At 41.5% G+C, this 15,000-nt stretch overlaps 1 protein-coding gene across 1 annotated transcript in view; it reads right to left on the bottom strand.

The window, feature by feature from the left end:
* The window catches only part of pacrg (PARK2 co-regulated), a 97,464-nt gene that overhangs the window by 79,552 nt on the left and 2,912 nt on the right, over positions 1–15,000 (bottom strand). The window contains exon 2 of the mRNA XM_083550381.1: positions 4,606–4,740. Coding sequence (XP_083406507.1) covers positions 4,606–4,740 — 135 coding nt within the window. The remainder of the gene's footprint in view (positions 1–4,605; positions 4,741–15,000) is intronic.

A 15,000-nucleotide genomic window follows, 5' to 3' on the forward strand; every position in this document is an offset into this window, starting at 1 on the left:
TACTCATATCGTCCCTCAATACTCTCCATTCGCACTGTATCCCAACATTTTCTAATTAAACTGCATCCCAACACTCTCACAAAAACAGCATCACCCAAACCCCCAAAAAATGCTGCTTGACAACTTAAAGCAACTTTCTTCGGCTTTTTAAACAAGAAATCTCTTCAGTACTCATCAAAATCCTGCCTACAGAGCGAATATCCCCATCTCAATCTCGAATAAGTCGGCCCACAGCAACTGTCAGCAACTGCCCCAGAATATTCTTCTATTCTTCTGCTTTTAGTGCAAGTTACAAATTGCCTTCAGCTTTTTTTTCCTCATCTGCGTTTGCTGGCTGCTTTTTGTGTGGAGTGTTCACGTTAACACAAGGCCACGCTGGAACCATTACTGTTCATTAAGCTAGACGGGACCAGAGGTGAACTCGCATTATCCAATCAATACCCTGCGTTACAACTAATAGGCTTAGTTAAATTAACAAAAAAAATGGTTGCAGTGAAATCTATTTTCCTCTTTTTTCTTTTCTTTTTATCCAGTTTTTCGGGTTGTGAGCAGGCTGCAGTATACTACGCAATCCGCTATGAGATGAGGACAACGATGTGGGCCCATCTCCAGACAATCTCCAGCTTCACTCTCATCTCCCTGTAGAATAAGTGCTTGGACTTAGCGCATGATGCATTGGGCACCGTGTGATATTTTCAACCCAGGTTCCTACGCAGGTTCAGTCCTCTGGAAGCTCTAGAGTGCGTGCTCCAACCAATCAACCCCTATTTTTTTTTCTTGCTTCATTTCTGTCCCTGGAGAGAAAGTGCAGTATTTCTCATAGGAATATGTTCGGTTAGTACGGATTTTCTTCTTTTTTAAGTGTACACTCAGGGGCCTGCATCTACATCTACACGGCGTCTTAATGAAGCGTTCACCTTCAGCTGGGTCAAACAACAGGCTGGAACACACACACACACACACAATCTAATACAACACCAAAAAAAGAACACCTGATGCAACCCAGTTTTCTTACTCACTATTTGGCAACCCATTGACACCAGGCAGAAAGGGTTAATGAGTGTTTTAGGGCTGAAGACGAGTGTGTTGCTACAGCGTCAAACTCAATATGAGCATTAAAGGCGAGACGTCTATAACTGTGAAAGAGGCAATTGAAAGTCGGATGGTCTGCGGCAAGGAAAAGGAGCAAACGCATGGCTAAGGAAAATGACTTTCCTTGAGTGCTGTGTCTGCAGTGGCCTGCACTTAGTCATAACACACACACACACACAATTATTTCAGATACACATATATAATCCCAGGGCTCTTTGTAGCACCGCCACCACCACCACGTTCCTTTGTCTCGCTCCTGAAATAATTCAATCTCCTAGACAAGACAGATGTGTGTCCCTATGGTGCACTTATACTCTCAATTTCCTAAAGCACTTGATCAGATTAATTGATCGCCACCCATAGTCCCTTACTGATACCGCCCTCTAATATCCCCCCCAACTCCCGCCCGCCCGTGATCCATCCGTCTGCGCAGCACGGCCTGCAGGGAGAGGCTCAAGGCTGTGAATTAGGTTTGCATCGACAGTCTTATGAAATGCGCCTTCGATTTCGTTCGGCGGCACAAAAGCCGAGTCAGGAGGAGAAGCCGCGAGGTCAAACAATCAAAGAAAATTAAAAGATTGCTGAGGAATGCAGAAGGAGAGAACAAATGCTGGTCTTTCAAAAAAAAAAAAAAAAGTATTACTATTATTATTATTGCAGGGGAAATAAAAGTATTTATTTTTTCCTTTAGTGTAAGATCTCTGTTATTTGAGTAAAAAATTGGATCGTCAGGCAAATTTTTATCCCTTTTCACGGATTCACACATTTGGCTCATGAGGAAATTGCATACACTAAAGACACCCCCCCCACCACCCCACCCACACATACTCACGATTATCCGTGAACCTGTCTTGCTAGTCTTTATCCCTCTCTCTCTCACTCTTCAGAAAAAACAGCAGGACCACGGACAGCACACTTACACACACCTGAGCTCCCTCTTATCAGCTTGCTGCATATGCTGCTCATACGTACACACTCGTGTCGTACACACTCGTGCCGTACACACTCGTGCCGTACACACTCGTGCCGTACACACGCTTCACTCCGAGTGAGTATTAAAGCTCTCGGAGAAGCTAAAAATACGCCTCGTATTTCCCCTCCTGTTCCCCCCTTTACACTGCCCTTGACATTTAAACACCCCATACGGTTCATTCACCTACAACCCACACACACACACACACACACACACACACACACACACACACACACACACAGAGTAGTGGCCCAGTTGAAATGTAGAAAGGGTATAAGCTGTAACATTTATCATCATCATGAAAAACTATTCTGCTCAAGAAAGAAATGAGAGGAGAAGGTGAAAGAATATCAAATCATTCTACATCCTATTGTGTGTGTGTGTGTGTGTGTGTGTGTGTGTGTGTGTGTGTGTGTGTGTGTGTGTGTGTGCATTCAATGCATTCTCTCTCGATCACATACAGTAATCAGTGTGCATGCCAGTTTGAGGTCATAAGGCATGAGGGCAGGTCCTTACAAGTCTCCAAAATCCTTTTTTTTTTCACCCAGAATCCGAGAAAATCACAGTACATGTAGTTCAGGGGAAAAAGTATTGGGACACCTGACCTTTCCAGCCACATGTGCTTCTTTTTCACACTGTTTCCACAAACATGAAGGTACACAATTTATTGTAGGATGGATGGATCCTTGGATGTATGAGATTTTCCATTTATTTAAACTAGGAGACCCAAAATCTATTCCAGCTCCATGAAGATCTGATTTACTTGGGTTAGCGTGGAAGATCTTACTATAGAGATCTGAACTCAACCCCTATTGAACCCCTTCGGGATGATCGAAACCCCTCCTAAAATCTAGTGAAACATCTTCGCAGAAGAATGGAGGTTATTCTAAAAGTAAATGGAGAGTGGAATGGGATGGTAATAAACATTGGTCCATACAGTATAATGTATTTATAGATTTATAGATGTGTCTCGAGCTGTTTTAAATGTGTGTGTGTGTGTGTGTGTGTGTGTGTGTGTGTGTGTGTGTATATGTGTGTGTGTGGTGCAACTTAAATTCGATGCTGACTTTTATACTTTTATATGAATTCCACTGTCAGTGAAGAGGAAATAATGCAGCACCGGACAGTCAATTTGAAAAAACCCCCCCCAAAAAATAACAAAAAAACCAGTTCCTGGGTGAAAGGGTCACTTCAATTCCACCTCTGAGTAACTGAATCAACAGTGTGTCCGTAAGAGTGTGTCCGTGTGCGAATGTGTGCGACTCCATTCACACACACACACACTCTTTCGGAGAGTGATTGATCCTGTAACCTCGTTGTGAACTGCTGCCCTGAAGGTTACTTACTGCTAACACGGCACTGCTAACAGTCTTGGCCTAATCAGTCTGTCTTGTTCTTACATTCTCATACACACACACACACACACACACACACACACACACACACACACACACACACACACACACGCACACACGCACGCAAACACACACATCTCCACGGAGCTCATTTGCAATGTGAATAGCAACAGAAAAACAGCAGAGCCAGAAAGAACACATATCCCAGCTCAGGCAGCAGCAGCAGTGCTGAGATCAGTAAGCAGAACAGCTGCATTAGACGTGACAGCAACAATTTCATACAACACCTACTGTCTGCTATGAGCAATTTTCCTAAAAGTGTGAAGAACGACTGGGGGAAAAAAATTGCTTTTTTTTCCTGTTTTTTTTTTTTTTTTTAAAGTGCAGGTGGATTTTTTTCCTTGTTAGAAAATCTCACTTTTAATTATTAATACTGAGGCTTTCAGGATGCTTTCACCTTGAGGGAAGGGCAGAGAGAGAGGGGACAGAAAGAGAAAGAGAAAGGGGGGAAGAGAGAGAAAGACGGCGGCAGAAAAAAAGAGGGGGGAGAGACAAAAAATAGAGAGGAAGACAAAAGTTGCTAGAGAAGGAGAACGGGAGAGACAGAATGAGAGACGCATGAGGAGAGAGACAGATATCGAGAAAGACAGAGACAAAAAGTGATAAAGAAAGAGAGAAACGCAAGGAGTAAGGCAGAGACAGGAAGAGAGAAACAGAGTGGGGGAAGACAGAGACAGAACGTGGTGGAGAAGAAGAGAAGGTGAAGGAAAAGGGGAAATGACAGAAAAAAAGACACAGGATGAGAGAGAAAGAAAGAAGGAGAAAGCGAACGAATGCAAGAGAGGAGGAGGAGGATAGAAAGAAAGACAGAAAGAAACAGAGAGTGAGAATTTCATCTAATCTGAAGCACCATAAGGTTACAGCCGCTGATTGGTTCAGCAGATGAATGTTCTGTACCAGGATTCAAACCCACAACCTTCCGGTTCACCCTCCAAGTTCAATATCCAAATATCATCTACAGCGTGTAGCGTTTTTCCTTTGCATTCATTCCTACTCTTCTCGTCTATTCCAGCAACCTGCTAACAACCTGCCAGAATCGCACGAACCCTCGTGTGACCTATTTTTCATTTATTTTCCTGAAGTGCCACGTAAGATCATATGGTTGGGTCTAAGAAGGTACGGTACCTTCCAGGCGATCCGATTGCCTGTGGGATCGTGCTCCACCGCGATGGGGAAATCTCCACGCTCGTAGAACTTCCGGAAAGACGTGGGTCGGGCTGGACGCTCTTTGAAAGCTCCAGCTGCAGGAGGACCCAGAACCTGACAAATACAGAGGAACAGTTACTTATATTCTGGATGCATCACACATTTGACAACTTTTGCTTTTTTTAACTGCCTAAAACATGCACCTTCCAAATGACTCCATGTCACATACAAACACACTTCATTTCCCGTAAGTCTACACTACAGCGTTCACAATCTAAACGCTAATGATTAGATGGATTCTAATTACGCACACACACACACACACACACACACACACACACACACACACACACACACACACACACACACACACACACCACCATTACATTAAAAACACTAATTCATTAAGAACTCGAGTTGCTAGGGTCTTGGATGGTGCTAAGCCTTTATTGCATTACTGATTGCTGATTTGTTCTCGACATGTTTTGCTTCACATTAAAATCGCTTGTCCCTGTGTCCATTCTATACCTTCTGAGACCGGTAACGATTCACAAAATTCACGGTTTAGTACGTACCTCGGTTTTTAACTCACAGTTCGGTCCATTTTTGGTACAGAGGCGTTTGTCGTTTTTTAATTAACACAGTTTATTATTATTAACATTTGTGAACATTAACATTTAAATAAATTGCCTGCTTGGTTTAAATAATTTTTTTATAAATATATAAAAATAAAATAGAATACATCAAATGAACACAATACACTTTTTCATTATATAGATCAAATAAATAATTGATAAAATTTGCACAAATTAAATTGATTGAATAAAATTTTATAAATAGAAATACAGATGTGTATATAAGTGTGTGTGTGTGTGTGTGTGTGTGTGTGTGTGTGTGTGTGTTTATGTTTTACATTTAATATTTAATCTACATATGATCTACTTAACGTCTTCATTCCTTCCATCCTTCATACATTCACTTCCTCGATATGCGGAAGCGTCCGTATTTTCTCCTTTTAAGAGAAATTCTTTGAGCTGGACAAAAAAAAACGCAAACGATGACAGGAAGTGGCAGCGATTTCGCACAAAGTGTGAGGCAGAGGCTAAACAAACTTGCGGTCCGTCACTTTATACGTTCGAGCGAAGGATTGCATCCGGTACACCTGTGCACCGAACCGAAAGCCCTGTACCGAAAAAGCTCGGTATGAATACGTGTACACCCCTACTATATACGCTATGCGACTCTGCGCTAAAACACAACGTCTTTATAATAGCAACAGGGAGATTCTGATCGGTAGTAGGATCAATTTTGCGAGATCGCTGCTCTCTAATACTGTATGCGGTAAGTTCGTGTTTCGTAGCTTTGGCACGGAGACTCGGGCACCGTCGCACGAATGGAGATGAATGCGTTACACTTAACCCCGTAGAGCTGCAGGACACAATTCCGCCCCGCTACCTGTGTAAGAGCTCCAAAGGCAATATCCACAGTCATTACGGAATGTGATCCTATCACCGTTGAAGGAGTCTAGTCAGTCTGTCAGAGAACACACACACACACACACTCACACAGAGCGAGCAGGTTCTATTCCGATAGACTCTTGTAGCCCAGGGCGATGCTGGAAGCTCCCTTATTGTAGTCTTGCTTGTGAAGGATATTATCACACACATACACAAGCATTGTTTCCCATCTTAGTATAAGGAATGGTTCTCACCCCTACTGCACTAGTGCATGTCAAAACACTGATACTGTACTAATTTCTAACTGCTAAATATACAGAAACCTTTATACACTTCATACACATCTTAATGGATGCATAACAGTCACATGGCTAGATGATAAATATTCGAACGAATGCAGGGGTGGGCAGGCCTTTAACTTTTACTGACTCAATCCACCTCTTAATTGCACCACGGCCACTGCTGTAGAAACCATTAGTATTATAGAGAGACGCAGTATAACAGAGCGCTGCATCGCTGAGAGGAATCTCATACTGTGAGAATGAATGGCATTATTAAAGCAAGAAACCTAATGAACACTATTGAACAAAGTCTCCTTTCACTGCAGCCGCAACTGCACCACCTACATACATGATTTCTAGCAGAAGCGTCGATATTAACCTCATAAAATGAGCCCAGGTTTTCTCAGAACACGGAGACTCAGAAATTGACGTGTTAGAAGCAGGAAAATTGGCTGTTTCTGGTCTTCAGTGGTCAGAATCTATTAAAAGTGGTCCAAGGAAGTAACAGTGGTGAAGCGTTGACAGGGTCATGGACAGCTGAGGCTCATTGATGCACGTGAGGAGCGAATGGCTGGTGCATGTGGTCGGATCCGACAGACGAGCTCCTGTAGCTCAAACTGCTGAAGAAGTTAATGCTGTTAATGCGTGACGGGTCGGAAGTGTTTTGGAAGCAAAAGGGGGAACCGACACAATATTAGGCAGGTGGTTATAAAGTGTAATGCTTCTTGCAAAAAACTGATTTGAACTGCTGAAATTTCCTGACAATGTCCAGCTTTTCTTAAAAAGTCTGTCTTAAAAAATGGACTGCAACCAAATCAGTTTCTTGTCCTCTGTCAGCCGTTTTGGGCTGTGCAGTTTGCTACAGAGGCAGTTTGCTGTTCTTTCTAAGAGCGAGAGCTGCTGATGAATAACAACCTTTTTTCTATTGTTCCATCTGTTCCATCTCCTTTCGTTTTAAAATTCATTTTATGCCCAGTGCAGTAGTGGCTGATCTGCATGACGTATCACCTGTTTGTTGACGGAGCAGCAGTGGCAAACTCAAGCAGAACTTATCCCCCCCACCCACCACCATAGTAGTGCTTCCTTCCTTTCTTAGTTTCTTTCTTTCTTCCTGCCTCTTTCTTATTATCCCTGCCTAGGTTTGAACCTCTCCATCACACGTCTACCTCCATATTCTTGTTTATTTTCAGTTGAGTGATTATCAAAAATTTTAGCCACCACATGTGTGTGTTTGTGTCTGTGTGGGTGCGTTTGTGAGTGAGTGAGTGAGTGAGTGTGTGTGTGTGTGTGTGTGTGTGTGTGTGTGTGTGTGTGTGTGTGTGTGTGTGTGTGTGTGTGTGGTGCAGGTGACTCAGCCCGGTTATCGGCTCAGGCTGCTCTGATAAGGTCAGACTGAGCTTTGCCACAAGCAACCCAATTACCTTTCTTTATTCATAGGGCATTCACACACAGATGCGCACACACACACACACACACACACACACACACACACACACACACACACACACACACACACACTTCTGAAAGGCAGGTTGTTTGCCCTGTGGATTTACTAAGCCGTCAAAACAGAGCAAGCCAAGTGTCAGTATAAGAATTCATGCATTCTCGTACACAGACGCATTCATGATAGCGCACTAACACCACTGCATTCATACCGCCGTATTTTTATCACAGCTTTACCATCATTAACACTGCCGCACTCACACCTACGCATTAATACCAGAGCATTAACATCATTAACACTGCCGCATTCACACTAACGTATTAATACCAGAGCATTGACATCGTTAACACCGCATCTATACCAGAGCATTAACACCATTAACACCGCCGCATTCACACAAACATATTCACAACAATGTATTCAAACCACTGCATTAACACCGCTGCATTCACACCAACGCATTAATACCAGCGCATTAACATCATTAACACCGCTGCATTCACAACAATGTATTAACACCACTGTATTCACACCGTTGCATTAACAAAGCCATATTAACACCACCGCATTGACACCACTGCATTAGCATCACTGCACCCCTAGACTAGTGTGTTTGCATATAGTAAGAGTCTCCCCTGCCTAACCTCTCATTACACCAGATGTGCAGCTGAGGGCAGAACAGTGAGGCGCAGCGTTTTTCTTCAACACTGTTGCAGTCGAATCTCTTCAGAAGAGTGTGGGGTATAAATCTTGCTGCATCCTCATCCCCACAACTTACACACATACACAAACACACCCTCACACACACACACACACACACACACTTACACACCAGGAGGGAAATTACAGGCAAAAAGGTCAAATGTGTGAGCTCGTGCAGAGATAATGCTTTAAATCAGGGAGTTGCTCTGGATTAGAAACAGAGTGAGCCTACGCTAAATCAAATTCTCCCATTCTCTTTGTGACACCTCATTCTCCTCTACTTCGCCTTAAAAGTGTGTGTGTGTGTGTGTGTGTGTGTGTGTGTGTGTGTGTGTGTGTGTGTGTGTGTGTGTGTGTGTTACAAGACCAGCAGGGATTGGGTAAATGCAGACAGGAGAGCTGAGCATGCAGAGAATAGACAAACCCTCTGATTTATAAACACACCACCAGGCAGTGACACACATACGTGTTGAGTGTATGTGTGTGTGTGTGTGTGTGTGTGTGTGTGTGTGTGTGTGTGTGTGTGTGTATGAGAGAGAAAGAATGTGTCATCTGTTTCTCACAGAGGTTGTCCCGATTTCCACCCTCCTTTTTAACCACTTGAAACTGCCATTGTCGTTGCTGCACTGCTGCGCAAACACAATGACAAAACAGGTGGTACTGTTCTCCTGTCTCTCTCTCTCTCTGTCTTTCTTAGACACACACACACACTCACACACACACACTCACACACACACACACACTCACACACACACAGCCTCACTGCAACATCGCTCTGTTCTACAAACAGTTCACACAGGGAGCAAAGCCGTAGGAAACACTAAGGATTGAAAAGAATGAGGGAAAAACAGTGGAACTGAATCTCAGCCTGCTGCTCTATTTCTCATCTTGTCTGCAAAATGTTTTTATTTTCTGCCACTTCTTCTCGCACATGCTGGGAAGCGAACACAACACAGCGCCTTGCCTCTTTGCTAACACGACGTTCCCATCTTTTCTTTACACTCTACACTTTCCTTTAAAACCTGCCTTCATGTCTCGGGAATGCGCTCCATCTGACCCTGCTACTCGCTAACACACGCTCATGACAGTTGCCATGGTTTCCACAAGAAGCCTCAGCTAAGAGCAATATAGTCAAACTCTTACCTTAAGTGTTGATTAGTTTACTATAACATCAGCTCTGGTGTTAGGATGCTCTTATTATTGATGTATTTGTTAGTTGATATACAAAAAATGTAGATGTGAATAGAGTAGAGAAGAGTAGATATATGAGTAAAGTATATGTGAGTAGAGTACAGAGAAGAATAGAGTAGACGTGAGTAAAGAAGAGTAAAGTACAGTAGAGAAAAATGTTGTAGAGGTGAGTAGAATTGACTAAAGAATAATAGATGAGAATAGAGTAAAGTTGAGTAGATCTCATCTACTCAACTTTACTTTACTCTATTCTCATCCACTCTCCTCAACTCTACTAGTCTCTACTGTACAATACTCTACTCTAATCTACTGTATTATTCTAGTCAATTCTACTCACCTCTACTAAATTTTTCTCTAGAGAGTAGAGTAGAGTAGAGTAGAGTAGAGTAGAGTAGAGTAGAGTAGAGTGGAAAAGAATAGAGTAAAGTAGAGTTGAGAAGAATTGATTAGATTAGAATAGAGTAGAGTAGAGTACAGTAGATGTGAGTGGAGTAGAGTAGAGTAGAATAGAGTAGATAAAGGTAAAGTATAGTACAGTACAGTAGATGTGAGTAGAGTAGAGTAGAGTAGAGTAGAGTAGAGTAGAGTAGAGTAGAGCAGAGTAGAGTAGATGAGAGTGGAGTGGAGAAGAGTAGAATAGATGAGAATAGAGTAAAGTAGAGTTCAGTAGAGTAAATGAGAGTAAAGTAGAGTAGAGTAGAATAGAATAGAGTACAGTACAAAACAGTGGATGTGAGTAGAGTAGAGTAAAATAGAGTAGAGTAGAGTAGAGTAGAGTAGAGTAGAGTAAAATAGAGTAGAGTAGAATAGAGTACAGTATAGTACAGTACAGTGGATGTGAGTAGAGTAGAGTAGAGTAGAGTAAAATAAAGTAGAGTAGAGTAAAATAGAGTAGAGTAGAGTAAAATAGAGTAGAGTAGAGTAGAGTAAAATAGAGTAGAGTAGAGTAAAATAGAGTAGAGTAGAGTAAAATAAAGTAGAGAAGAGTAGAGTAGAGTAGAGTAGAGTAAAATAGAGTAGAGTAGAGTAGAGTAAAATAAAGTAGAGTAGAGTAGAGTAGAGTAGAGTAGAGTAAAATAGAGTAGAGTAGAGTAGAGTAGAGTAGAGTAGAGTAGAGTAGAGTAGAGTAAAATAAAGTAGAGTAGAGAAGAGTAGAGTAGAGTAAAATAGAGTAGAGTAGAGTAGAGTAAAATAGAGTAGAGTAGAGTAGAGTAGAGTAGAGTAGAGTAGAGTAAAATAAAGTAGAGTAGAGTAGAGTAGAGTAGAGTAGAGTAAAATAAAGTAGAGTAGAGTAGAGTAGAGTAGAGTAGAGTAGAGTAAAATAGAGTAGAGTAGAGTAAAATAGAGTAGAGTAGAGTAGAGTAGAGTAAAATAAAGTAGAGTAGAGTAGAGTAGAGTAGAGTAAAATAAAGTAGAGTAGAGTAGAGTAGAGTAGAGTAGAGTAACATAGAGTAGAGTAAAATAGAGTAAAATAAAGTAGAGTAGAGAAGAGTAGAGTAGAGTAGATGTGAGTAAAGAAGTGTAAAGTAGAATAGGAGTACAATAGGAACACTTAAAGCAGGAAAAAGAAGCCAGTTGAAAGCATAGAGTGTAATGCAGTGTATTCTGTCTGTAACAGGGAGAGACAGGGAAAGTCACAGCATCCTGGAGAGACCCCAGGCTAGAACAAGAGTGTGTGTGTGTGAGAGAGAGAGAGAGAGAGAGAGAGAGAGAGAGAGAGAGAGAGAGAGAGAGTGTGTGTGTGTGTGTGTGAGAGTGCAAGACAGTTTCTGAGCTGTTTTCCAAATAATGTCACATTCATACAAAACATTCATACATACATACATACATACATACATAATGAGGAATGGGTCATGCAAAAAAAAAAGGTCTGCCCACACATAGTTAAAATATGAACTGAGATTAATTAGAAGAATTAACGAGGCTAATGAGTGTGCAGTGCGCCGCAGGTTCCTGCGTGTGCAGCACATTGTGTTTTCAAACGTCAAACTGTGCGTTTCTGCGACCAATTTGACCTTTTTTTATTCTTTGGAAGAAGGTATGAGGGCTAGAAGAGGGACTCTGGCAGCTTTCCCCCACCCTAATAATACCTCACACTACAGATTCACACAGCGCCCAGGTTTAAAGGGAAAACGAGTGTCGTGTAGTCGTGTACACGGTTTTTACCACAAACATCTCATTACAGGAGACTAAAGTCATATAACGAGGCTATTATCATTTCTACATGACACCAGTGCAGTGTGATTTACCCTTACTTCCTTTACACTGAAAATTATATCAAATAAATCAAATTCCACGCTGATACCTCCGTCATAGCCATTGTCTTTTGTCATCTTATACCAGGCTAATCGGCATGCTTTATTAATCAATTACCAAAATAAATGCTTTACAGTTTCTCAAGTGTTTTTTTGGACTAGGCGTTTAGAGACAACCCCTAAAGCGCAAGAAAGAAAGAAAGAAAGAAAGAAAGAAAGAAAGAAAGAAAGAAAGAAAGAAAGAAAGAAAGAAAGAAAGAAAGAAAGAAAGAAAGAAAGAAAGAAAGAAAGAAAGAAAGAAAGAAAGAAAGAAAGATCTAGATTTGGGTGGGATGAAGCTCTTCATATCTAAACACACCCCTTTTCGAGACCTCGTGCCAAAAGGTCAGTTCAGCTTTACGACAGGGGAGATTTTATCGATTATCGGCGGACGGAGAGTGACAAAAGCCACGTCTGTGTGTATTGACGTGAGAAAATTCAGCCTACGTGTGTAGAAGGGTTATTGAGCTGCTTTCTGTCACACTCTTGCGAGGAGCTTTTAGTGTAAAATACGGAACATTCGCAAAGTCACCAGAAGATACGCGGGGATACAAGATACGCTCTCACGCACAGACGCAAAACTCAAACGTACCCATAAAACAATGAGCCCCGCCCATTCCTTTCTTAATCGCTCAGCAGAAAAGCCACATTGAGATTTTCCTTTTTGGCTCAACTGATTGGGAGAAGTTTTATCTTCAGAATGGCCTCGTCGTTGCATATCGATCCTTTTTTGTGTCCGCCTCTCTCTAACTACTATTGACAAAGCCATCCAATCATACTTTTCCTAAGCTGGCTGTCTGTAAAGTGCAACAATCCAATCCGGGCCTGAGCTCCAACAGTGGATAGAGGGGTTATCTGGAGCGATGCCTTCTCGCCTGCCAATCACCCTGATCAATCAAAGCGCTTGAAAGAGTCACATTCAGGGCTTTAATCAGTGTGTATTGTGGGTAATTAACAGCTATAGATTGAGAGCTGTGCATTATCAGTAGACATCATTGTAGTTATAGATCATGGGGGAAAGCGCTTGAATCCGATGTCTAATTCTAAACTCTGGAGAGATCTTTGTTTTCTTTCTTCAAAGCCTTTTCTTCCTTTTCCACTTTTCTTTCTTGCCACCAACTAACCAAAACTGAGAATCACACGCTTTACACCACGAGGATAAAAGAAATGTGCACAGAGACGTGAATATTTGCTACCATACACACACACACACACACACACACACACACACACACACACACACACACACACATTATTAGACCAACCCTCTATATTTTACTATCATATCATATCTGTGATATGATATGATAGTATACTTTGATATTAAAGCTTTACTTTTAAACAAAAATTTTCCTTAGGTATTAATAGAGGTAGAGGCACCGATAGTTGAATGCTGCAACTATCGGCTAAAATCTGCAAAAATCCATACGGATAGTTTTTCCAGCTTCCGGTCTGCTGTCACTACAAGAGCGGCCTCTAAAGGCAAATCACTGACACCACATGCTGTTTGTTTTTACACTAATATTTATTATTTACTATGTATTAATTATATTAATTAATGAATATATTCATATTTATTATCATTAGGAGGCATAATAACTACATTTAAAATCATAACAAAATCTCCACTATAATACTGGTAGTCACTCCGGCCCATGAAAAAAGGAAAAATTATGTGGCCCTCACAGAAAAAAGTTTGAGGACCCCTGGCCTAATTCAAACTCCACTTCCCAAGCAGACACTGTTACCTTCAAACATGGTTGCCATACACACACACAAACACACTTATCTCCCACAACTCAAACACACTAGTGTTCACAATCACCAAACTACTTCTAATGACATCTATAGCCACTACATAAAAACACCGTGATTAAGTAAAAATGTTGAAAAATATATACTTGGTTGTTTTAGTCTTGATTTTTTTTTTTCTCTGTGTTTCAAATTTATTCCCGACATGTTTTGCCTCAAGCTCTCGATTCTTGTCTGTTCTTCAATATCTGGTTTGTTGATCTAAATAAATTTTTTTTTTTTGCCTGCCCTTATTCTGTACTTTTGCCATTGTATATATTCACTTACATGACATTCTTTTGTAGCCTTTATATGAATGAGCTGGAGGAGAACCTGGCAACCCTAACCCTGCATATCATCCTGAGCATAACTATTTGTTCAAGTTGCCATGTTCAAATCTTTCCACATTTATGTCAGCAAACTTGCCAAATGTCAAACTCTATCTGATTAAGCCACTGAATTGGCTGTTCTTGTCAAATTCACAGATCTACATGTTTTTTTCCCTCCTTTTAGCGCCTGAGGTAGCTGTCATGCTTTTTCAATGAACCAAGACCATATGAGTGACCATGAGTGCTTTAGCTCTGTGTTCTGTGCAAACATAACGATTTCACTCTTGTCCTTGATTTGATCTGAACTCTATCTTTCTGTAGCTTTTGCCTCACAGTCTACAAGCACCATTATTGTTCTTCAATAGTTTCACACCAGCTACGCTTCTGCTTGTAATGGAAACAAATCCACTGCTCAGGGTTTCAGCCTGTGTGAAAGTCACTGTGTGAAGAGTAAAAACAGTTCACCACTTTCACCTCATTTTTTTAGGCCATTTAGTCAGAGGCAGAAAATGCTCTAATGGAACTACGATGCCTCTAGTGTTCCTGCCATCGCTTAGTTATTGTAAAACCCCTTCACTTTGTTTTATTGCCTTCCTGTGCTTTGGTTCTCCTCCCGCTCTATAAATAAGGCTTCGGTTTTATCTCTGGAGTTAAACCCACCCTAGTCATTTCTTCCAAACAGCTGGTGCAGCATGTGTGGGGCTTATGGCCTTGCAAGCAAATCACCCGCAAATTTAGGGGGCCACGTCACGAACTCTGGAGTTGGTGAAGTCCAATCGTCACGATTAATATTTACCCAGGGAAAGTTTGGCGTATTCAGAAATGGGTTAAGCACTTGCAAATGACTTGCAAGATGTTTGTATCATCCCCCCCCAGAAAGGAAGT

This window comes from Silurus aristotelis (genome assembly GCF_946808225.1).
Source record: "Silurus aristotelis genome assembly, chromosome: 9".
NCBI classification, from domain to species: Eukaryota; Metazoa; Chordata; class Actinopteri; order Siluriformes; family Siluridae; genus Silurus; species Silurus aristotelis.